Source organism: Diorhabda sublineata, chromosome 4 (assembly GCF_026230105.1).
Source record: "Diorhabda sublineata isolate icDioSubl1.1 chromosome 4, icDioSubl1.1, whole genome shotgun sequence".
Taxonomy (NCBI): Eukaryota; Metazoa; Arthropoda; class Insecta; order Coleoptera; family Chrysomelidae; genus Diorhabda; species Diorhabda sublineata.
The window spans coordinates 9,436,977-9,461,198 of record NC_079477.1 but is presented as its reverse complement, the minus strand read 5'-3'; the positions used below and the strand labels follow the sequence as shown (position 1 = coordinate 9,461,198).

The 24,222-nt window shown below is 32.1% G+C and overlaps 1 protein-coding gene across 3 annotated transcripts in view; it reads left to right on the top strand.

Annotated features, from left to right (window-relative positions):
• The first annotated feature begins 12,167 nt into the window (after positions 1–12,167).
• The window catches only part of LOC130443263 (sestrin homolog), a 147,353-nt gene continuing 135,298 nt past the window's right edge, over positions 12,168–24,222 (top strand). Inside the window, exon 1 of one of the 3 annotated variants that reach the window (XM_056777806.1) lies at positions 12,168–12,587. Coding sequence is in view for 1 of the 3 variants with exons in the window: in XM_056777805.1 (XP_056633783.1) it covers positions 12,567–12,587 (21 nt within the window). In the remaining 2 variants the exon portion in view is untranslated. The remainder of the gene's footprint in view (positions 12,588–24,222) is intronic. The other 2 variants (XM_056777805.1, XM_056777807.1) reach the window with 2 other exon arrangements.

The window sequence follows — 24,222 nt, the reverse complement described above, 5'->3', positions numbered from 1 at the left end:
ACTAGTGATGAAATGTCACTGTTTGACACGTTATAAAAATTAAATAAATGTAGGAGAATGTTAGCCGTTAGTAGGAAACATCAAATACGGTTTTGTGATGTGGTTTTACAGGATGATACAGTGATATTTTACCTAACTTAAGTATTTTTTAATTAATATAATAAAATTAATCTTAAATTGTATATATTTTTCTATATAACTTCTATATTTCTTTTATTTTACTATCCATTAGCGCTATCTTTCTAACTCGCAGGTTTCTTTATTTCTATCTTACTTGCACTAGCGCGGAGTTTTCCGCTATGGTAGATTGTTGATGATGGAATTTTGTTCTGGCATTGTGAATTATTTATTTTTTATATACTTCATGTCATCTGTTGAAATGTCAAGACTGATAAACTGACAAAAATTAATTTTGTTGGTAATTTTATACTTTTGCGGTCCACTCGTTTTTGGCTCTAGAAAATCAAAAAATCATCAAATTTCAATGAATTTTTCATTTTTACGGCGAATTTATATCAAATAAAGTTACTATTTATTTTTTCATAATGCACACAAAAAAACCCAACAAATTGAAGTTAAAAAAATTAAAAATAATAACAATTTCTCTTAAAATTAGTTATATGAACAAAAACATTCTTAAAATCACTTAAAATCACAAGGTTGACTGTTTAAGAGAATTGGGAGTGGGGCGAGGGGTGGGGGGCTTTTTCGAAAAGCAGATCAAATGTGAACATTTGTTCTGAATTTCGTCAAAATGTCAAAAAACGAGGGGACCGCGAAAGTATAAAATTACCATTTTTTTATGAATATTTATTTGTTAACAATAAGGAAAAGTGTGAATGCTCTGGCAAAAATTCCATGAAGTCAAAATAATGTCATAAATAATTTCCTAGAATTTTAGGGCTGAGACTTCAACTAAAATAAGAAGTGCACATAGTGTCACATTTTTCCCGCACGTCTCCGAACCATCCTTCACCAGTCTCCGATAATGCTCCAATTGTGCAATCTATTCGTTGATTCGTAGGATGCGAGTACGCCGAGCATTTTCTTGTCGATGTGCAATTTAAAATTACTGGGAAAATGTTATCTTGCTTTCCAAGCAGAATAAACCCAAAATCTGCATTTTCTGGTATTATCCACTAAAGTTCTACGATTTTCTTCATCTTTTGCTTCCAAACTCAGTGCAATCATTGCTCCATCGCCGTTACTGTTATTTTGCAACATTTTCGCGCAAGACCGCCGAAGTATTGTTTCAAATAAGACTGGCGATAGTTTCAGCGAGTTTAACCGAAAAGCGGACATGAGCCAGAAGCTTGTATGATATGTATGCTTAATCATACTAATACCGCAATGATCCGCTTTCAGGGGGCATAATCGGATCGGGGTCGAGTCGGAAGGATACGATACTTATGTTTTAGCCTTAAGTTTGCTTACAGTGCACGAGGTTATCACGGATATAATATAATCAGGGCCTCTGAGGCAGACTTCAGCTTCTGCTTCCAAACAAAGTACAATCATTGCTCCATCGCCATTACTATTATTTTGCAAAATTTTCGCGCAAGACCGCCGAAGTATTGTTTCAAATAAGACTAGCGATAGTTTCGGCGAGTTTAATCAAAAAGCGGAGATGAGCCGGAAAGCTTGTATGATATGTGTGCTTATTCATCCTAATCCCGCACCGATCCGCTTTCAGAGGGCATAATCGGATCGAAGTCACTGATATAATACAATCGGGGCCTCTGGGGCTGACTATTGGTTTTGTAAAAAAACAGTAACTGTTCCAATTGATTCTCAATTCAATCTTTGTGTATTCTGCTTCTTAGAATCGACGTTGTTCAGTATTAAAACAATAGCAGGAGGTATAAATCGTATTTTCATATGATTATTTTCCAGCGACAATTTTTTATTGTCAAATTGTCTTGGGCATGTTGAAAAATTTTAATTTTATTTCTGTGTAAAAAACGTATGTGTTTCGGTCATAGTTGTAATTTTTGATATCGATTTGAAAAAACATATCTTATATCTAGATTAAAATTGGTGGCACATACAATGATTTTCTAGATTGTGGATATGTTCTTGACATTCACTTCCGCCTTTGATTAATTTGTAGAACCAAGCACTTACAACAATAACAACATTTTAAATCGCTTCCTTGACACACAAAAATAGAACAATAACCCACCTTTCACCCAAGTCTAATACAATAAATTTTTTTAGCCACGATTTAGCACAATTTGGTTTTAATGCCTTAATAACTGATTCTTTGCGATTAACATATACATATTACACTAAATAAGGAAGAATAAAGGTTTATATCGTTTGACCTATATTTACAGATTGGTTTTTTAATGATATTCCAAAAATACTCAAAACTCATTTCCATTGACAATACGCTTTGTTTTGCTTATTAAGGAGAGTGAACTCATGAATATTCAATATTACTAAATAAAGGAAATATGTCATCTATTCGGATTATTGTGGTCATTTTTATTTATTGAATATTTGCCAACAAATAACGAAATGAAAAAACCTCTTTTGAATTACAAAATAAGATATTTGGAAAAGAAATGTGAATGATTAATGTGATTGCGAAATTTAGTTTTATCAATAATGCGAATAATTGAATGTGGAATTTTACTTAAACATATTTAATTAATATTCGATGTCATATCCCAAAATGTTTTTCTTCATGATATTATTCCCAAAAGAGAGATTCCTTTAGTAACTGCCCTTCGAATAGGTCTTTCAATATCAATTCAAACTGGTAAACTTGTGATTCAAATAGTTTAGGTCAGTTCAGATTTAAAATAAATGAAAATTCTGAATTAGACGTGCAAGAAGTAAAAATAATAGATCAACAAGAGCAGACAAATAAGTTGGAATTTCTGGAACCGTTGGTAATACCCATACTAAACACACTGTTTATACTACCACTACACCAACACTTACCATTACACTGCCTGACGCGCATTTCGATAACCAAGTTATCGTCTTCAAAGACTGAAGATAAATAGGCATTAGACAGTGTAATTGTGAGTGTTGGTGTAGTGGTATAATAAACAGTGTGTTGAGTAGAGCTTACAAAACAATGAGAGAGGAATGAATACCAGAAAATAGTTTAAAATCAATCAATCAATCAATATACTTTTCCCTGGTCCTTGAAGTACCTGGTCTGACCTAGAGAAGGCGGTAATTGCTACAAAAACATCACTTTATTAGAAAGTACACAATCTATATAGCAAATGTTTCAATATTGAAGACTCTAGGTTGTTTAGTATTTGTTAGGCTGCCATCAATAGTGAACGTTTCAAGTGAATATGTAAACAAGGATAAAATTGGTCATCGTTATGTGATACAATATTTTTATATGAGCCTTAGCCCAACCAATATAATAGCTGAACTAGATTCTACTCTAGGTGAGACTGCTTCTACGTTAACAACAGTAAAATATTGGGTAGCAGAGTTTGAACAAGTTTGAACCAAATCAGGTGAAGACTCCAGAAATGTTGAAGAAAATCCACAAAGCCGTACTGAAATATAGTCGACTGAAAGCGCGCGAGTCAGCAGACATAGTAGGCATTTCAAAACGTGTGATACGTCGCATATTAACTAAAAATTTGGACAATAGAAAGCTGTGCGCATGATTAGTGCCGCGTTTGCTGACAATGAAACAAAAAGAGTGTCGTGAAGATGTTTTTATCAAGAGTTTGGCAATGAATCAAAGAAATAGAGCCGAATTTTTCGGCGATTTCATAAAAATTGATGAAACGTGTGTCTACCACTTTACACCCGAAACAAACGAACCAACAAAACAATGGAATGAAAAGGGAGAACTGGTCCAAGGAAAAGACCGTTCCATCTGTATGCAAGGTCATGGCGTCGATTTTTTGGGATGCACGTAGGATAATTTTTGTTGACTATCTTATAAAAGGAAAAACTATCAACGGCAAGTAATGTTGTCACATCAAGACAATGCATCAGCTCACACATCCGTTATTACAATGGACAAAATTAATAAACTAAAGTTTGAATTACTACCTCATGCACACTATTCGCCATATTTATTCTCCTCGGATTATTTTCTGTTTCGAGACTTATGTTCGGTGATCAAAGATGTTCCAATAATGAAGAGGTGATGTCAGCAGTTAAAGGCTGTTTTAAGGAGCTTGACGATTATAAAATATAAAATAAAAAAGGTATTGAATTCATTGAACATCGCTGAGAAAAGTCTATAGTGCTAAAAGGTGATTACATTGAAAAACCAATATATTTTCAAAATTTTTGTGTTTTCTTTGTTTGTATACTTCTGATACCTTCCTCGTAATAGATTGAAATCTATCATCTTTTGGAATGCTATCAAATAATTGAAAAATGTCTTGATTTATCTCATTTGAAGGCAACTGCAGATACATATAATGCTAATTAAGTTCTCAAGTATATTAACAATAAATTAGCCTTTATTGCTTTATAAATATCAGTATTATGTTTTATTTAAGGTATTAATGTAATCTATTATTTTTCCTCTGTATAATCGTAGTTTTAACGTGATGAATTTAATGAAATCCCATGACCTCCAACACAATAATATTAAAATTAAAAGAAACCTGTATACATTTTTATGCGTTGTTTCTTCAACCAGATATTTTTCTTAAAAAACAATATTATCTAATATGATCTCACAAAATTAAAACACAAAACGTGGTAACTAATTTCAATATAATATACCCGGGTGAAAATAACAAAACAAAAAAACTTACAAAGATGAATTTTGGTAAAAACTTTTACAATTAAAAAGAAGTCGTCGACGATCCCATTTCTGTTAAAAAAGTTACTTAAGGTCAAAGAGCAACATTTCTCTCGTAAATAGTAACTTGTGTGAAAAAAATACATTATAGAGTAAAGTTCAATAAAAAAGAGATAACAAAACGTATAAAAATGAGAATCTAAACCACTACAACTACCAATATCAATCCATGATTGCGAATCCTAGATACTAACCAAAAAATTAAAGCAGAAATACAAACATGTGAAATGAAACCGATCAACAACAGTTTCAATCGATTAAACACATAGTGAGTCTAAAGTAGGAAACACCAATTAAGATGTATAAGACCTTGAAACAAATAATAACAGAGAAGTGAAGAAAATTAAATATGGAAATAGCAAACAATCTTAGAAAAGAGGACAGACCTGGAGACGGGCTAAGCAGCAAGGAACGGATAGAACTAAATGAAGAAGAAATATTATCTTTTCAACTATGATAAAAGAAGTTAATAATGAAGAAGTAAACTTGATGCAAAAATAATTACATGTCATAGTTCAATTAATTAGCCATCAAGATCGTGTCATTTAATCCCATTTGATTATTCTATTTAGGTTTATATAAAGTTACTTGTTCACGTTGATAAACCAGAGCAAACCTAGACATTAACTTTGTTGCATTCGCAGCGAAAAGTTTATAAAAATTGATACGTCTTTGTACGCACAAGTCGTGGTGGTAAGTAACTAGGTCGAAATTCTATTTAACCATTAATATTTATATCCAATAAAGATCGCTTCATTGAAACTAAAAATATATTTCTTTGTTTTATTTCGATTAAAACTTGTATAACTGTAAACAGAACATCCCTTATATGATGATGAAAAGGATTAATATTAAAGAAATTCACGATAGAGATCCTTGTTCTTTCATCAGATTCATAAGAAGTTTGGAATTTTGCATGCGCAGCGCTAATAAAGCACGCTCGGGATTAAATATTATGTGTTTGTTGAAAAAAGATTTCTAATTTCGAAATTTTTGTAAATAACCTACGACCTTGACAAGGACTTTTTTATCCGACGCTTGCTCATTAATCCTTCTTGTCATTTTAGTGATGTTTACCATGAACTAACAGACACAGAGCATAATATTGTCATCTGCACATTCACAAATCGTTCGTGGATGAATGTGTGCAAAAAGAGTACAATTGCTTTATTTTCTTTCAATCATTATATCTTTGCTTAATGACGACGCAGTACATTTTAATAATAAATAGTATGGAGTGCGAAAAATATGAAATTCGTGTATTACAAGCAAAAGTTCAAAGCAGCCTTGCAGAAAGAAAAATATGTAAAGCATAGCACACCGTTAATGAACCAAAGGGCATAGCGTTGTCCACATCCGTGGGATATTAATGTTACGCAGTGTGAAACCAATTAAGTTCCAGTACTTGTGGATTTTCAGACTCCCTTGTCGAATAATGACACATGAGTTACCGAAATTCAAGCGAAACTTCGAGTAGAGGTGTGTAAACATCTCTTTACCCTACCGGAAAATGGTCCGTTCATTAGACGCAACCCAAAGATTGAAAATCAGTGATTAAACAAATACCAGAGCCCATTGCAAAGAGAGGTCTGCTCAGGCGGATAGTCTTATTGTATGTCTGGGGAATTATGAAGAAGTATATAATGGACTGCTGATGCGAATGTATGAGGTTTTATCGTTTACTTAACCGAAAGCGGGTTCTCTTACAACAAGACAATGCAAACTACATACTGCAAAACTTATGCCAAATAAGGTCAAAGAACTTGATGGTATTAAATTCCTACCACATCCAGCATTTAGTCCGGACCTTACACCGTCAGATTACTATTTTGTATCTAAGCCCATATATTGGTTTTACTTCAAAAATCATGTCTCGTCCTATTTCATCCCATTCTTCTTTGAGTTTTTTTAGTTATATACGTAGAACTGAATTGGTCATGCGCAGTTTGAAATTGTGTGTTCGTGGTGCAAATAAAACATGTTCAGGATTTAAAATCCTGTGTTCATGGAGCACATATTTCTAATTCTGAACGTGTTCTGAATACGTCCAATGTATCTTCGGACAAGGATTTTTGTTCGAGCGCATGTATATTCATCCTTTTTGCAATATTTTCCACGAAATAACCTCTAACCTATGTGGTTTTCTACGTAATTGGTATGCTCAGAGCATATTCTGAACATGCGCATTTGACACGTCCAAAAATATTCAAAATACATTCGGACTGTGTCCACATTATCTACCACGAACGAACCTCATATGAATTTTAGTATTCTGCATTACATTGAATATATGTGTAAAACTGGATGTAAACCTTACTTTTTGCAGACATATGCAAACCAAAATACCCTGCAATTGGAAAAAATCGTATTAAGGAGTTTTTCTGTAACTTCATTTAGATAACGATGAAATAATAAACGATAAGAAAAAAATCTTGTTCTTATTGTTATCTGTTATCTAGATTATGTAAATATTATTCAGTTAATCCAATGTAAACTGCCATGTATCATCGCAGTTTCCTAGAAGTTCAAATATTATCTCCAATGTATTAATTGCATATTCATCTCGAGGACGGCCAAGTTTAAGGAAGGTTTTTATAACAACAGTCCTCATATTAAGCCTCCGTACTATTTAAATCGTACTCACAATCAGAACGACCTCGCGTTTCTTTCGAAATGGATTCTAGTACTATCAGTGCTTTTTCTTTTCAACACCTCCATTTGTGCTCTTGTATGAGGTGTACTGGAGGGGCCTCTTGATCCCAATGTATAATTTTTGGTACTGCACGTTTCGTTGTTCGGATAAACAGCAACCGTCATTTCTCTCGATCTTAAGCCGATCAAAGTTTTAAATCCACAATTTAGAATAACAGCTTCCACCTTCAGTCAATAGTTAATTATAAATAAATTTAAAACCTGCACACGGTACAAAAAGATAAGACACAGCAATATCTATTGATTCCAATATACCATTATAATTTATCTGTATATTATTTATCCTGTTTGTAAAATAAATAAACAAAAGTGTAGCCATTCAAATGTGTAAAGCAAACATATTTTATTGAAGGTCATGTGGGTAGACTGAGGAAGGAATAAAGTTATAAGAAACATGGTTGAGGAATTAGTACGAGGTCTGATTATTAAATAACGAGACTGCGCGCCTAGAGGGCGCCCTAGAAGGGTGAGGTAAAAAACTAGTAGTGCGTTGGGTATCTAGATATCTTGTCTATGCACGTTCCAAAACACGTTTCCGTCATTATTAGGGGTAGGGGAGTATATTGAAGGGGAGCATTCGAATGTAGAATAATTTTTATAATAAAACCCTTTTTCGTAACCAGTCTCGTTATTTAATAGTCAGACCTCGTATAACTATTTTAACTTATAACAATTGTGCCATATGCATTCTTATTATAAATAGTTTCTTATTTTTTGAATCGTGATATATAATAAACCATGATTCTTAACGAAAAAAGTATGAAGACAGTTTTTGTAGATAATTTAAGGAACTAAATTTTTATGTGATTTATTAGTTTTAATAAAACTAACTGTTATAGAGAAAAACCAAAAAGCTCATAATTTTGATCTTGAATCCTAAGTAACTATTCCAACATATAAATCGATGGCGATTTTTGGGGATTTAATAGTAAACTGAAAATCTCCACAAAGATTTAGCTCTGTGATAATTTGTTTTTATTTGACTTACTTTTTATTCTTATTTGATCTACTTTTTATTCTTATTTGACCAAACTTATTTGTAGAGTTGTCAAGAAAAGTCATTGGTCAATAAAACTATTTTTTTACCCTGCAAAGAGAAATGCCATCAAATTGTAAACCCTGTGAAGAATTTTACATGAGTTTGGATGTACGAAGAAAGTGATCTACCTATTATCTAAATAAATTAGCACCGTTTAAAATAAATATTTTTTTTTATTCTACTTTGACATCGACTTCTTTTTTGGTTACATAAATATTTTATTTTGATCTAGTAAATGTTTTTAAAGCCATATTGAAATCAGGACATTACTTACGTCCGCTATACGGAGAAGCCATCCAACCGGTTCGTAAATTACTACAATCCAGCGTGTAAATATTGTAAAACTTTGTCAACAAACCAATATTCTTCTATTTTCATTTCCATTATCATTTTTTTAGTTAATTTTAAGAAATGTGTTAGTTATATTGTGACATCTTGTATGCTTTTCAGATAATGTTGAATATTCACTTTCCATAATCAATTTTTATTTATTTATTTTCCGACTTAGAAAAAGAAAACAAAGAAACAGACTGGTACAATGAGGAATGCAACCAAATGTATACGGAAAAGAACAAAACCAGTATAAAAATGTTGGAATCGGAAGCAGTAGAAAATAAAAAGCATTTTAAAAGGTTGAGGGCGCTAGCCAAAAGAACGTGTATACACAATAAAATAAAACAGATAGAAAAAAACTACAGAAATGAAGAAAATAGAAATAACCTAACCAAAAAATTGAAAACAGTAAGTGAAAAAGAAAAGGGATGACGGGAAATTGTAGTTCTGATGGGTAAAACAGAAACAGGACATCTACAAACTAATTTGATAAACTGCTGAATACTAAAGGCCGGTTTACATGATGCAATACAACGTGCAATGCAATGCAAAACGCAATATTTCTTGATCAAAAACATACGCAGATGAAGTTCATCTGATTGTTTCATGCAAGATCTTGACATTATCCATTTTAGTGCCATTTTTATTGCGTGCAAGCTGCTATCTAGTTACTTTTGGCTCAACAAATCAGCTGACTTTCGTAAAACTTAGCTCTGTTATTTTCATTGTTAAACTGGGTACAAAATATTAAATAAAATTTGAGGTTAGGAATTTGTTTATTTTTACTGTTTACAGAGACTTGCGTGCAACTCCTTGCACGTTGTATTGCATTATGTCAAGCGGTCTTAAGGTCGAAAAAGTTCAGATGCTCGAAAATGCCTTAGAATCTATGAAGCAGAAAATTCAAAAAGAAATTTATAAATATTACATAGTTAATACAAGAAATATGCTAACAAAAGACACTACCAAATAAATGAAAAAGTGCACTGCTGCATATCCCCTTCATTGATTACAAGCAAGTGTACGACACGGTTAGTAATGTATGAAGCATTGAAGTACCTTGGAATACCAATTAAGATAAGCAAACATGACTTTGAGGGTAACTACAAACAAGGTAACGATATATGGCTTAATATCAAGAGCTTTAAATGTGACTCACTCTCGTCGTAATTATTTGACATAATATTAGAAGCAATAATTAGCAAGAGTCATATAAATACTACAGGGACTACTTAGACATAGCATTTTCAACTAGATCAAAAATGAAAATTAAAAACGTTCGATCTACGTTAGAAGCAAGAACGAGAGCAAGAATTATATAAAAATGAAGAGAATACGAAATATATGGAAGGGATCTCACAAAAACCAATAAGCAATTTATTAATAAATGTGGACAATGGAAAGAAATACTGTTTGGAAGAGGTAACCCAATTTAAATTTGTGTGGATACTAATCACAACAAAAATACAGAAATTAAAGAAGCGAAAAAAGAAGAATTGAAAAGGAAAGCTAGACAGAAGGAGCCACAAAACAGTCGTAAGTTCCCAAATATTATCAATGAAAATTAGCGAAAATTTGAATTTCTAAATTTAGGCGAGAAAATTTGCTCGTATGAAATTAATATGGATTTTTCCTATAATAAAATTTCCTCAGCCCATCCCTGTCCAAGATGTCACCCTTAAAAGATGTTGACTGAAATTTTTTTTAATTTCTAAAATTTCTGTAAAGCTATATACATACACCATATTTTATAATTTTTTAAATAAATTGAGTGGAAAACAGTAAAGATGTAAAATGTAATAAGATTCATAATAAATGCTGGAAATAACCACATCTAGCCAAAATACATGAACGCAGCCTACGTGTCATGGATTGTCGTACACGTTCAAATATTTGAGTTGTATTTCTTATAGTGTCACACACTATTTGAATACGATTCTTCAAATCGTTGATATTAACTATGGGTGTCGTATGAACTAATGATTTAAGGTGACCCCATAAATATAAATCGCAAGGATTTAAATCTGGAGATCGAGGTGGTCAATGTTGGGGCCTTGCTCGACCCCGACGATTAGGGTATGTTACATCTAAATATTGCCTAGCAGTCCGACTGAAGTGTACAGGAGTACCATCATACAAGAACAACACGTTTTGTCTGATATGAAGTGCAATGTCTTCAAGTAGTTCAGGGAAATCATTTTCGAGAAAAATGGTGTAAGAAATTCTATTCAATGGACGAGGTCGTTATTTACAGCATTTATTATGAATTGTATTGCATTTTAGTCACCACTTTTTAAGGGTGATATCTCGAAAAGAAGTGAGCTGAGGAAATTCAATAACATACGAGCATTCATCTCCTGAATTTTGTCGCATGAATTTCTACAACCCTTTATAAAACAGTTATTCGTCCAAAAGTGCTATAGTACTTTGAACTTTAAATATTGTCGAGGCTACAAATAAACTGGATAAACGGGAGACATAAATACTAAAAAATAATTTTGTGTTTTTAAATCTTTTTTGAAATCAGGACGTTACGTTCGGTATACAAAGAAGCCATCCAACCGGTTCGTAAGTTCCAATCCCGCGTGTTAATGTTGTGAAACCAGCACTTTGTATGCCAACAATATTTTTCCATTTCCGTTTATAGTGTTTTTTAGTCTTGTTGGAAAAATGTCTTTCTTATTAAGACACCCACCCTGTAAATATGTACAGCACTACAACTTTTTTTACAAAAAGTAGAATATTTACTTTCCACGATGAGATTGTGAAATTTGTTTGCAATGTTTCTTTCAAATCTTTTCTATCACAGTTTTACCTCATTATATCTATTACTTTTCCCAAAGATATAAGGATATGAGTTTATTTTGAGAATTATTTTCCTATATTCCTAAGAAAATGATTATTGGATATGTAGTAATGTAGAAGTAAGAATTAATTCTTTTCCGATTTCGAAAGAATATACCATGTTGTCGTGATCACATCTTCCTGATATGATTCACATATATTATTGACTTTAATAATAAATGATATTTCTCTTATTTCATTACTTCGAATAATTCAATCAAAGTTATATAAGAAAAATGCATTGCATTGATAATTCTACAACGTATAAATATTGTTATAAAAAACGAATCAATAGAAACTCTTCCAAATGTGAATGCGTTATGTCAACGTCCTTTGTCCGCTCTCGCAACCGAATAACGCACTATCTGGCAACACCGACCTACTTCAGCTGTTCATCGCTGTTACTAGGGTACAGGATCAGCTGATATCATTCAATGTTTAACCGGGCATCCAATCAGCTGTGCATAGGCATCCCCACTACTCGTTAATATCTCCATGGCCTCCTACCGATAGCCGGTATTCAAGTTTTTGTTTTACTTCTACACCAACAAACAGTGGAGATATAGTTGCGCTACGGCGCCCAGGAAAAATTAGTTAATAGTTTATATATCTTAGTTTTAAGAAAAGCCATGGACAATTGTGGAATTTAATATACAAAGACTAACCATTTCGGTTTTCTAATTATACTTTACGTCGATACATATCTTTGTAAGTGGTAATTGAATACCGGCCGGTAAATTACAAGTGCTAGTTTTTCCTGCATAAGTGATTTTCCTGTTTTCCAAAATTCCAGTAGCAAACAGGGGCCTCGAAGTGGTCCGAGAAGGGACTACAATGGGGCAAATACCACAAAATGTAAGTAATTATTTATTACAAACAAATAATTTATGAACAAATTCAGTCTATTTTATTTGTTTGCATGATAAGAATGAAAATCGAATGGTTTTAAGTCACGAATTGATATTTACCGGTTTATCCACAACGGCCCTTTGTTCTTGGCCTTTGTGTACAGCTGAGGTGTGGTCATATGTCAAATAAATTTTTGTATTAAAATTTGAAATGTGTTTCCACAATTATCTATCAGAGGAAAGTAGAATTTCTTATTTCCAACATTTTTAGTAATAGGTATAAGAAATAAGAGACTTGTTATTGATTTATACAAACCACTGTTTCCGTCATTCAGCTTTCGCTTTCACTTCTAGGGATTCCCGATTCATTACCTGGAAAATGATTTTTTATTTATTGGAGACGATAAGAGTTAGATAAAATTCAAATAATACACTTAGTAAATTCTTATTACGAATTTAATATCCCATGTAAAATATTTTCGAATGGTATGAGAAATTGTAAACATAGTTTTTGATGATTGAAATTTTTTTGTAGAAATGATATTGAGAATGGGTTAATTTGAAATATATCTAGCTCGTTCTAGATTAAAAATTGAATTATGCAGCACCGGTACCTGATCTGCTTTTTAAATTGTTTACAATGCTCCAAATTGTCAGTTTATTTAATGCGTGTTGTGCTGTTTTTTTTTAGTAGATAAAATAACCTTATGAATTTTGCATTGCAAATGTTAGGATTTGGGAAAGTGCTAATTTATTCGAAACTACTATCTTTAAGAACGAAACACAATTTCCCACTTCCTCTGTTTCAATCTCTTCTAACGGTTTAACCTCGCAAAAACTGTACCACTACAATAATGATTTTTAGTCACCAATGATATAATAATTGTTAGATGACTGGTTTCAAGATCAGTACTGAAAGTTTCATGAATCCGCACTATAAAGTTGTATTATTATTAGGAACCAAAGAAGTCAATAACCACAACTGAGAAATGGTGTGAAATTGTGAAACGGCATTATTTTTATCTACAGTGAGATCTAACTAGGTCTTGGTAATAGTTGAAGAAGTAGTTTTTATTTTTTGTTATCTTTTATCAGCGTTTTATTACAATGGAGGTTTCATATAACTACTCAAAACAAAGTTTAATAATAATTCATCTTCTTCATACATACACACTCCGCATGTACCTCCAAATTTTTTATTTAAAAGTATTCTAAATCTCGATAGTTCAATGCAATGTTTTCAATAAATTGTAAAAGTATTCTAATGAGAGAAAAAAGAAAAAATAAATTTTATCAAAATCATTTGAGAAAAGTATAGTAACTTTAATACTGTAATGTTCTCCAATGTACTTGAATAATGAATTTACTTTACTTTAATTGGAATTAGAAAGTATTTGATGAAATGTCTCGATATCTTCTATGAGTTCATTCAAAATGTATTCTAACAGGAGCAGTTACGTTGTTGTCTCTTATTCATAATTCCTGTCTCTTGAAGCATTCGAATTATTCTAACAACAGATGGGGGTACATGGAGTCGATGATTTGACCAAAATTGTTGATGTTGACCTATCAAAACTATTTTGATATTTAAAACCACATAACAAATTTTGAGGGATTACAAAGTACGTAAAATCTTGATCATTTCTGTGGAAAGAGTGAACTTGCGTGTCTTCTACTTGAATACGTTAAGAAAATAAACTTCGAACAGGAGATGGAAACCTGATAAAATGATTATCTTGATTAGACTATTTCAAGGATACCGTTTTCATCGCTATGTATGGAACACTAAAATTGTTTTGCTGCTAACCGGATTACATATATTTAAATGGTACACTGATGTTAAATGCTGTTTAAATTCAAACATAAAAATTCCATAATATTATTTTAATCCCAATTTGTAATTAATGCTAACTATCAAAAATCAGGAACACTACGTCTATCTGAGTATCTTTGTATGGACTCGACTGATTGAATTAAATTCATAATCTAATGTTCGGGATGTAGTTTCAAAATCTGCCAATGTTGCAGAATTTAGAGAAACTATCATATTTGAGTTTTTAAATATAGAAAAAACAGATCAATTGCTGAATCTGCGACAAAACCATTAGGAGGAAACTCTATAGAAGGCAGTTAACCATGTCATTAGGTATAAAGTTCATTCAGTTTATTTCGGTCAGAAAATATCAACAATAGAAGGTTATATCCACACATATACTTTCCAATAGTAAAGAGAACAACATTATAGAAGATATTATATGAATTAAATTTTTAGAGATATAATAACAGCCAGATAGAGTCAAGTCCGGCGTATAGGGTGGAAGTTGAAATAATTCTTACTAAATCATTAATTCTTGCGGGGGTGTTTGGCTTGTGGAAAAAAGTACGTTATTTAGACAAGATTTTTTATTTAATTTGTAAATCAGGATTTTTGTCGAAATTTTGAACAGTAGCGGTTGGAAGTCCTCACCATTCTTAAGCTCGTTTTTTAGTCGAATTTTTTAAGGAAAAATTAGACTATTACGGTAGGCAAGACTAGAAGAAAATGGGGGGCACATCATTTTTCCCATGTTTTGGGACCTCCTGAACACGATTCTGATGGTTTTTCGAATGTCTGTAGTTTATATATATCTGTTTAAGTAACAATTCTTATTTTCGTCTCTCCTGAGCAATTGCTATGGGTCCGATTTGGTTCAAAATTAGCATACATGGCTTTTTTGGCGGCGGATTGATGTTATTAGAGTTTGGTTGAAAGTTTACATCACAGTAGATCAAATAGTCTATCTACGACATGTGTAATTTTCAACTACTTGGTATTTTTTCCTTCGCCAGATCTTTGTATTTTATTATTATCGAAACCTGAGTAATACCTAGCATCTTCTCATCAAACTTAATATCGTTAAATCTAACCATTCATGATTATCAGTTTATTTATGGGTCAATAAGACGTCACACTATGGCATAATCTACTATCAGAAACCATATATTATTCCAAAATTAAACTTTTTCAAGTGGAATTTATTAAAATCCTCGCGATGGTCATGTTTTGCATTCTGTTCTATATTCTATTTTTATCTACAATTTTTTAAAATATATCTTTCAAGAACCTAGACAGACATATTTAGTCACGAAGTAATCTTGATAAGATAAACCTAAAAAAATACTAAAATCCGTTAATACGTTGCCTGAGTGTCTGTCTTACGCCTCAAAACATTTTATCTTGAAGCAGACAAAGCGACTAGTAGGAAATATAAAAAGATACTTGTAAAAAAGATAAATATCGAATTTATGGAAACGAGGACATATTATCAGGTTGGTTTTCACATAAATCAGTCAGAATTCTGCGCAAATCCATTTCTTTGCATTTATATAAAAATATCTGATCATTTGAGAACATAATCTACTTTTATCTAACTTCATTCCGCTCTGTTCACAATACAAGTAAAATTATTTCGATTCTGAAATATCAGATATTATTGCTTCGGAATCTAATTTCAAGAACTTGTTTGAAACCCACATGCACATGGTCCAGAAACTGTCAGATACTGCAGATTCTAAGTAAGAAAAAATGTATCCTCTTGTGGTCTAGATACAAGTTTGAACTTATTTCGGTTTATCACTCCAGGTTTTTGAGTTAGATTATATTTAAAGTGTCTGTCGTGAAACATGTTTCAATTGTGATAATGTAGACTATTTAGACTTCTTTATGTCCGTATCCATTTTACTTGCAACATTTAGCACAATACAACATCTGGCTTTTTTTCTTTCATTTTTATTAAAACAACTCATCGTAGTTTCCCATTGAATCTCCTCAATATACAGCATTTCCTTAAATAAAACCGGATAATTAAATAAAAGTGAAATATTTTGAAAAATACGTTGATTTTTAATTTTCCTAAATTGAAACGAATATTCTTGTATTCTATTACACCTTTTTAGTATATCTATTAACGAAGCTGTAAAATATTTTGATTTTATTTAATTGATTTTTACTTATTACTACCTTCAGTATTCTACTGTATCTCTATATCGTTTAATTTGACTCGAATCCTACGTCCCATGCGAACATTTCGTTGTTAAGAGTCTTTTGAGTCGCTGTCGCTTTTACTATAACAGCTTCACCGAACTCAAAACTTGTTCCTTTTCATTTAGATTTAACTATTTCAACATCCGGTTAATAAGGCAGAATAATACTGGTAAGGTTAACTTTGCCAGGAACCTAAAACGCTCCATGCGAATCTTCTATTGTTTGAAACAGTGGTATCGCTTTCACTTCAACAGCTTCAACGAACTAAAATCTTGTTCCTTTCCATTTGAATTAAACTATCCGAAAATGCGGTAAATACGGCAGTTGCAAACAGGTATGCTTAACTTTTCTAGAAAACTTGTTTCCATTGTTTGAAACAGTGTTTTGTGTCAATGCCGTTTCTCTTTATCAAATTCATCGGACTCCAAGCTCTTGCACCTATAAATTGTTATGTTAAATTTACAGCAATTGCACTACTTAACCGGCGCTAAGATGAAATACCATTACCGTTTTTTGGATATTATCATCTGGTTTTGAAGTAGAAGGGCAACCGTACGGGAATGTCTCTCGGTCATATTAAGAATGCTTAAACCAATTAAAAACAAGTGCATGTAATAAACATTCCAACCATACACTTCTTTTAAATCTCACGGGGAATTTTACATTTTTAAAGTAAAAGCTACGGCTATACTGATTTGTTTATGCGTACTTTTTCTGTAGAACCAATGTAATGGTCTCGCTATTTAATATCTCGTATAAGTCTGTATATAATTTCTAGGTTTCTCTATAGGCAACTTAAGTAATAAAAATTATAGGAAAGGTTCTATCCAATATGAGTAAGATCCATTTTTATTGAAGACCTAGTATAAATGTTTTATGAAAGTTTATAAAAGTTTTATGGAAGGGATAGTTACGGTTTTTTTAACGCATCAATTTAAAGAGACATACTTTTCGAATCATTCCTAACACTTATTTCGAAATTTATGTTTTTAGAAATTGCCTTGAGTTTTATGGCTTACGGATTTTGCAATTTGCGCATGTTTAATAAGGCACTTGACACACATGTAGAGATATCGGTTGCAAGTATCGAATTTGAGATCATTTTAAAGTGAAATCTTCTACATTATAATAAATTACATAAATTGAGCTCCAAAATAGTCCAGTGGGATGTGGAGGATTCAATCAAATGCTAATAATAATGATTGGATAAACAAAGTCATAAATTTAATAAGAGGTGTGGTATACTTTAGAATGCAATTATATTATTAATTGCATCATCCCAAACAATGTTTTAATCAAGAATAATAATATGTGAAATTATTTAAAAGCATAGATACTAGTTTGTTAGCTGCAAAAAAATATATACCTTGAAAACGGTCATCATTACGTATATACGAAAAGAATTTAATAAGTGAGGAAAATGATGAGAAAATTCAGCAGGCAAATATGGATTAAATCAAAACTGAAGTAATAGCAAACAGACTAGACTGTTTCAAAAAAAGCCTTGATTCATATTATCATACATCGATATTATCATTCTAAATATTGTACCAATTTTTTATGTTCTTCAGATTCACTTTTTTGGTTGAAGAAAAAATAACCAAACACAATATAAACGTTACAGGACGTACGCCACTGTCCACCATAAAAATAAGGTTTGTTACTATCGAGACCTGATACAATGAAGGACCAATGGAATCCTTTTTAAACTTACCAGTCACCGTTTTGGTTTAACGCCAAATATTTTGTATTTTGATGTACGTTTACACAAACTATCGCTTACAATGATTGTATAGGGGTAAATATTTATATAAAAACAGCTTCTACAATTGATAATGGAATTACTATAAGAATATTATTTTCTATAACTAATGAGTTAATGTCAAATCATAAATGTTGGATACGATAAGTATCATCTTTATGATTATTTTGATACCATCCAAATAATGAGGTTAAATAATATTATTAATTATATTAATAGATACCGATAGGTGTATCAATATTTATCTTTACAGGCAGTATATCAAATTATGACTTTTATTGAAGTTTGAAATTATAGAGATCACTTAGTAACGATGCTTATTTAAGAACGAGCTATTACAGTTAACGTGCATTAATATGCAATGAAATTGTCAATAAAAATTATGAAAGATAATAATTATTATTCTACAGATATTAGTACATACTTTATAGACTTGTACATATTGATTCACTTTAAAAAGAAAATCCACAAAATTTTTAAAGTAATGAAAAAATTACAATGTCAAAATATTAAAACTCCAAAGATATTTTGATTGTTCTACTTAGAAGTGTTTCAAAAAAGTGTCTTTTGTAGAAAAGTTTCTACTTCTAATCTAGGTAATACGATCAATGTCTCATAACTTTATGTAGGTGATGTTATTTCCGTTGAATTTTAGGAGAGTAAATTGGTATAAAAGATCAGTGAACAAAAGCTTAAACTTTAAATGTTAATCACTTCAATAAATTTGTTACAAGGGTATCAAAATTGTATTGAAGAGTCAAAAGTACCTCAATAGGCCTCCTCTTAACAGTATCACAGCTTGGTATCAGTTGGGCATGCAGAAGTTGTCGATCTCTAGTTCGTTGGTAGTTGCTCAAAAATTAATATTGATCTGGTAGCTCTCGTCTCGTGTGTAAAGCTCCTTACTGAAGCAAAAGTCTTCCAAATAATGTTCGAGGGGATTGAGATCAAGTGATTGCGCAGGCTATAGTAAAACAATGATTTAGATATTCGTTTCTTAAGCGTGCTACCTGTGAAAGGGCATTATCATGCATGAGCTGGTAATTCGGTGTACTTACAATGTATTGCATTCTCACGATGATTATCACTCTTGATGTCCTCAGTTTAACTGTTCTTTTGCTCATGTAAACCTTATACCGCGATTACCACTAGTTAATGAGAGTATACCCAAAGTGGTTTACGGGAGTCAAGGTTGTACTGCAACTTGTAACTCACGGTATGCTCTCTTGTTAACTGACCTTCAGTGATTATCCGATCACGTAATGCTGGTATACGATCCGTTGCTCTTATTCGGGCAGTATGTCTATCTCTAACATCGCTAGTCCCATAGTATCCTCTCATTAACTGATTTATAACACTGCATGATAAATTTTTATATATCTATAGTTTCCACCCGCTTCAACTATATCTCCTGCTTTTAATTGTTTGTCGCGGTTTAAATGTCATCGATTCATCATTTCCCACTCACTTTACCCTAATTCGACAAACAAAAATAACCTTGTTCACACGATACCAACATGAAAACACTGCTACCATATGTTTGCCAATAATACAAAAACCCTTATCCACATTTTATGACTTGCTGATCACTCTTATACTTCATGTAATCAACAAATAAAGGCATTAACAAAAGTTTTAACAGATATAACTCGTGTTTTTTAAGTTTATTTTGATGTGTCCATGCCACAATTTCGATCAAATACCAATTTCAGTGTGCCTCTTATAGGGTGTCCCAAAAAGTATGTCTTTTTGTTCGATACTGCACCAAATGTGCAATTATTTGTAAACAGATGTCTTGAGTGATTTTGAGAGTTTGTCTTAACTGATTCAAATTTGTTTAAAGTAACTAACGGGCGTTGAAAAAGAGCCTTTTGCGGCCCCTCGTTCAGTAATCAGACTTTCTAAAAAACTGGTTCTGGACATTTCCCTGGAAAGGTTTGCTGTTTAAAGTAAGTATCAGTTAGGGCAGTTCTACTCATTTACAAAGCTGTGTAAGCGCGCTGAAAAAGAAAATTTCGATAGTAATTTATCCGCAAAATTAAAGCAAAGTTGATAATTCAACTATCAAGATCCGTACCAATTGAATTTAATAAAGTTGTGAATTCAAGGTTTCTCGGAATATATTGCTGCTCACTCGTGCGTCTTCATATCTAGGACACTAGATGTAGAAGTATTTCAAGTAAAGGCAAAGTAAATATTTAATTACACTTGCATATCTTTAGTTTCATTTGTAGTATTTGGTTGGAGTGCTCAGAGACTCAAATAGCATAATTTTGCCTTATGGTCTGCTTCTTCATTATTATGAATTCCAACGTGGGAGGATGTTCACATGATCTCAATTTATTCCTGTAGTCTATTGATACTTAATATATTTTTAGATATTTTTAAAAGTGTTTACTAATTTTCTACCACCAAGATAAATTAGATAATAAATTCTTTAAATGTATAGAGGGTGTCTGTTACTTGTATTCGAAGAGCCAGTGTTTTAAAATGATATTTAATTTATATTTTGTTAATAGATGTATAATTCTAACGTTAGAAAATGATACTGGTTACATATTTTAGTCTTTACGACTACTCTTACGTAGAAAGGTACCCTACTACATCTAACGGTGGAAGATGCAACCTCCACTTATTATACATTACAAAAATTTTCTACAGTGTGTCATAAATAATGTCGGTTTCCAATGTTCACTTTAATAAAAAATGATACAAAAAGAAAGCCTTAATATTCGAAGTATAGTCAATCGTATTCTATAGTTCTAACCCAACGTTCAGTAAGCTCTTTGAAATCTTGGTAAAACCATTCTTTGGGCTTAGATACAAAATACTGCAGCGCTGCATTTCCAACATATCCTTTAAATCCTACCTACCTCACCTAAGAATTTTTATCGTCCAATTTAGAATGTCTAAGGTTGATTTTCTACTGCTTTCCCTATAAACTCAATATCCTACCCGGTGGGCGACCTAAGTGTGAACGATCTTAATGTGAAATTTCCACTATTAAGCGATTAAACATTGTGCCGTTAGCTCATTAACTGTGTCTTTCCCTTCAGTTCCACGTATTTTCCTTTCTGCCACGCCTACTTTAAACTTTTGTTTCCAATAATGTCTTAACAATAAACGAATCTCATATTTATCGCACTGCATACTACAAAGAAAGATTCAAAGAAAATAAAGCAATTGTAATCTACTACGACATATTTAAATTAAGGATTACGAAAATTGACGTCTGTATTTAAATTCGAACTCAATTTAAAAATGCGAGATTGCCTTGTGGAACTAAAGATCTATTCATATTTTATTATAAGTTAACACTAACCAGTAATGTCTCTTTAAAAGATTCTGACGCTCTGAGCCATAGATGAACCACATCCTATACATAGCCAACTAGAGCTTTCGTTTCGGCGCCATCTCTTGGTTCATGAGCGGTACTAAATGTACATGTAACAATAATTTCATTTTTGCTTTTGGCGTTATACTACAAATTCAATCTTTCTTCAGTTATTTTTCGAAACAATTCAATAGAGTTGTACCAATCAAAACGATCACGATCCATAACTGGACGAAAGTTGGTCTTAAATATATGGGGGGACTGCGGCTTCATAAATGACAAAAAACAATGAGACAAACAACAGTTTTTTATTACATCCAAAAAAATACAAAGTAAACATGTTCGTATATATTAGACATTATATACACCGCGACTCAAAGGATCTGCTGTGTCCCTCTTTATTGTTGCGATACTGGGGATCCTCAGTGCTTACATCTAATCTATTAATTTTCCTTTTCTTGGAAAGTTCAGAAAAAGGGATAGCTCTAGCAGCCAGATATCTTTGTCGTCTATTTCATACGCTCCCAGGTGTACTCTGGAGTTAAGTAGTGTTTCATACTTCGAGAAAATGTGGCTGCATTATCTGCTAAGTCTTCTGGTCTCCTTTAAGGCGACAGTGCCCAAGGTATAGTTGTATTCTTTTTAGTGTTTGTATGCCATAATAATAAAAAAATCACCATCTTTTAATCTCTCATCTACATCTTTCCAAACTTTATTATTTTTTTCATTTCATAATTGAATAAAATTATATTTATTATAGTATTTAACAAGTTAGTTTGCTTTTCAAACTTATTATGGTTATTATAAAGAAGAAATTTATAGTTGTTACTTGTTTCACCTTTTGATAGTCCTACTTGAAGGTTTGGTATTTCATCAACAGCTTGAGAAATTGAGGACTAGGCTGTCTTCTCCATCCATATACTCTTAAAGGGCTTAATGAAGTACTCGCAAATGTGTTTATAAACATCATTAAAGATAGTTGTATAGACCCTTACTACTAATCTCTATTACATCTGCCTTCAATTTTTTCTGGTATTTGAACGTTTTGTTGAAGTGGTGCTTGTGGTGGCAACCAAAAGTTGTCGGTGAACTCTCCCAACAACTGCGTAGTCTATATATTTTGTTTATGTATTTTTGAACATTAACAAAAATAAATGAAAAATACCCCACTTGGAAAATGTAGGGATGGCACCACACCCTCTAGTAACCCCAAACCTTTGTTTTAAACATGACAAAGAGCTGACATTTTTTGGACATAATTTCAAATTTCACAGTTCTTAACTGGGTGTCAGAAAAGAGAGTAAACCCAAAACAAGTACAACTTTAGCATAATTAACCACCACTTTCCTTGTATATATAAAATATAGATTAGTAAATATCTATATCCGTACGTTTTGGTTGTCTGACCACAATTTAAGATTAAGCACTTTTACACTCCCATTTCAGGTATAGAAATAACTGTACTTGAATAAAACAGAAACTGAACACGTGCTACAATGAGATTGACAAGTGTCATTGGTAGATATCCGCCCAGATCAACTACGGATTCACTATATTATGTCAAATATCAATGCTTTTCTGTGATTGACTCGACCTATCGTCAAATCTATCAACGTATAAGTTGTGCTAATGAACCAAAAGAGGACGCTACGTTTCATTTTCTCCCGCACCAGTTTCCATACACTGTTCTGTGCTACTGCATTTCCGTTTCTGAGCATTTTATTAATATCTATATGGTAAAACATAATATCGGCTCGATTTCTGTTGAAATGTATATGCTTCTTAGAAAAGAGAAAATATTTCTGTTCATTTGCTTGCAACATCAAAATTGAGTTTGTGACGGGATACATAGAACTTTATAGCAGTTTTCGGGACAAATACATTGACAGTTACTAGTCAATGAGGTGACGTTGACTTACCGTAATCAGTCATACCGTTCATTTTTTCATACATAAGGAAAAATTATATAAATGTAAGTTATACAGCAAAGGAAATTGTATCATTTTGTTACCTGATAACTAAAAGTGGTTTTTCAGTCGGTTGCTCACAGAGCACTGATCCAATTTTTATACAATAAATTCTTATAAAAAACAACAAACCAATTTTCTCATTTCATATTCAAATGAATTTTAGTTTATTCCGAACGCATATTAATTATTTCCTAGCACATACACAAACACACAAAAATGTAATGCGGGTATTGAATAAGAACGATTTTATTGTTTTGTTTGTTGTTGCAAAAACTGGATTTAACGCATAAAACCAATGATAATGAGACATAAAGATATGCTTGATGATTTCGAATAACAACGTTTCAAATGATAATACTTATCATGGTTATCTAGAAAATTTCATTGTGTTTATTAGGAAACTACACTACATCCTTTTAAGGTACAAAATTGATTAAAACTGCCCCAATATCAATTACCCAAGTACTACTATTGTTTCTAATACGGAAATCAATTGTAAACAGCTGTAAAAAGGTAAAAGAAGGCCAGTAGCGTATCCCGAGGGGACTGAGA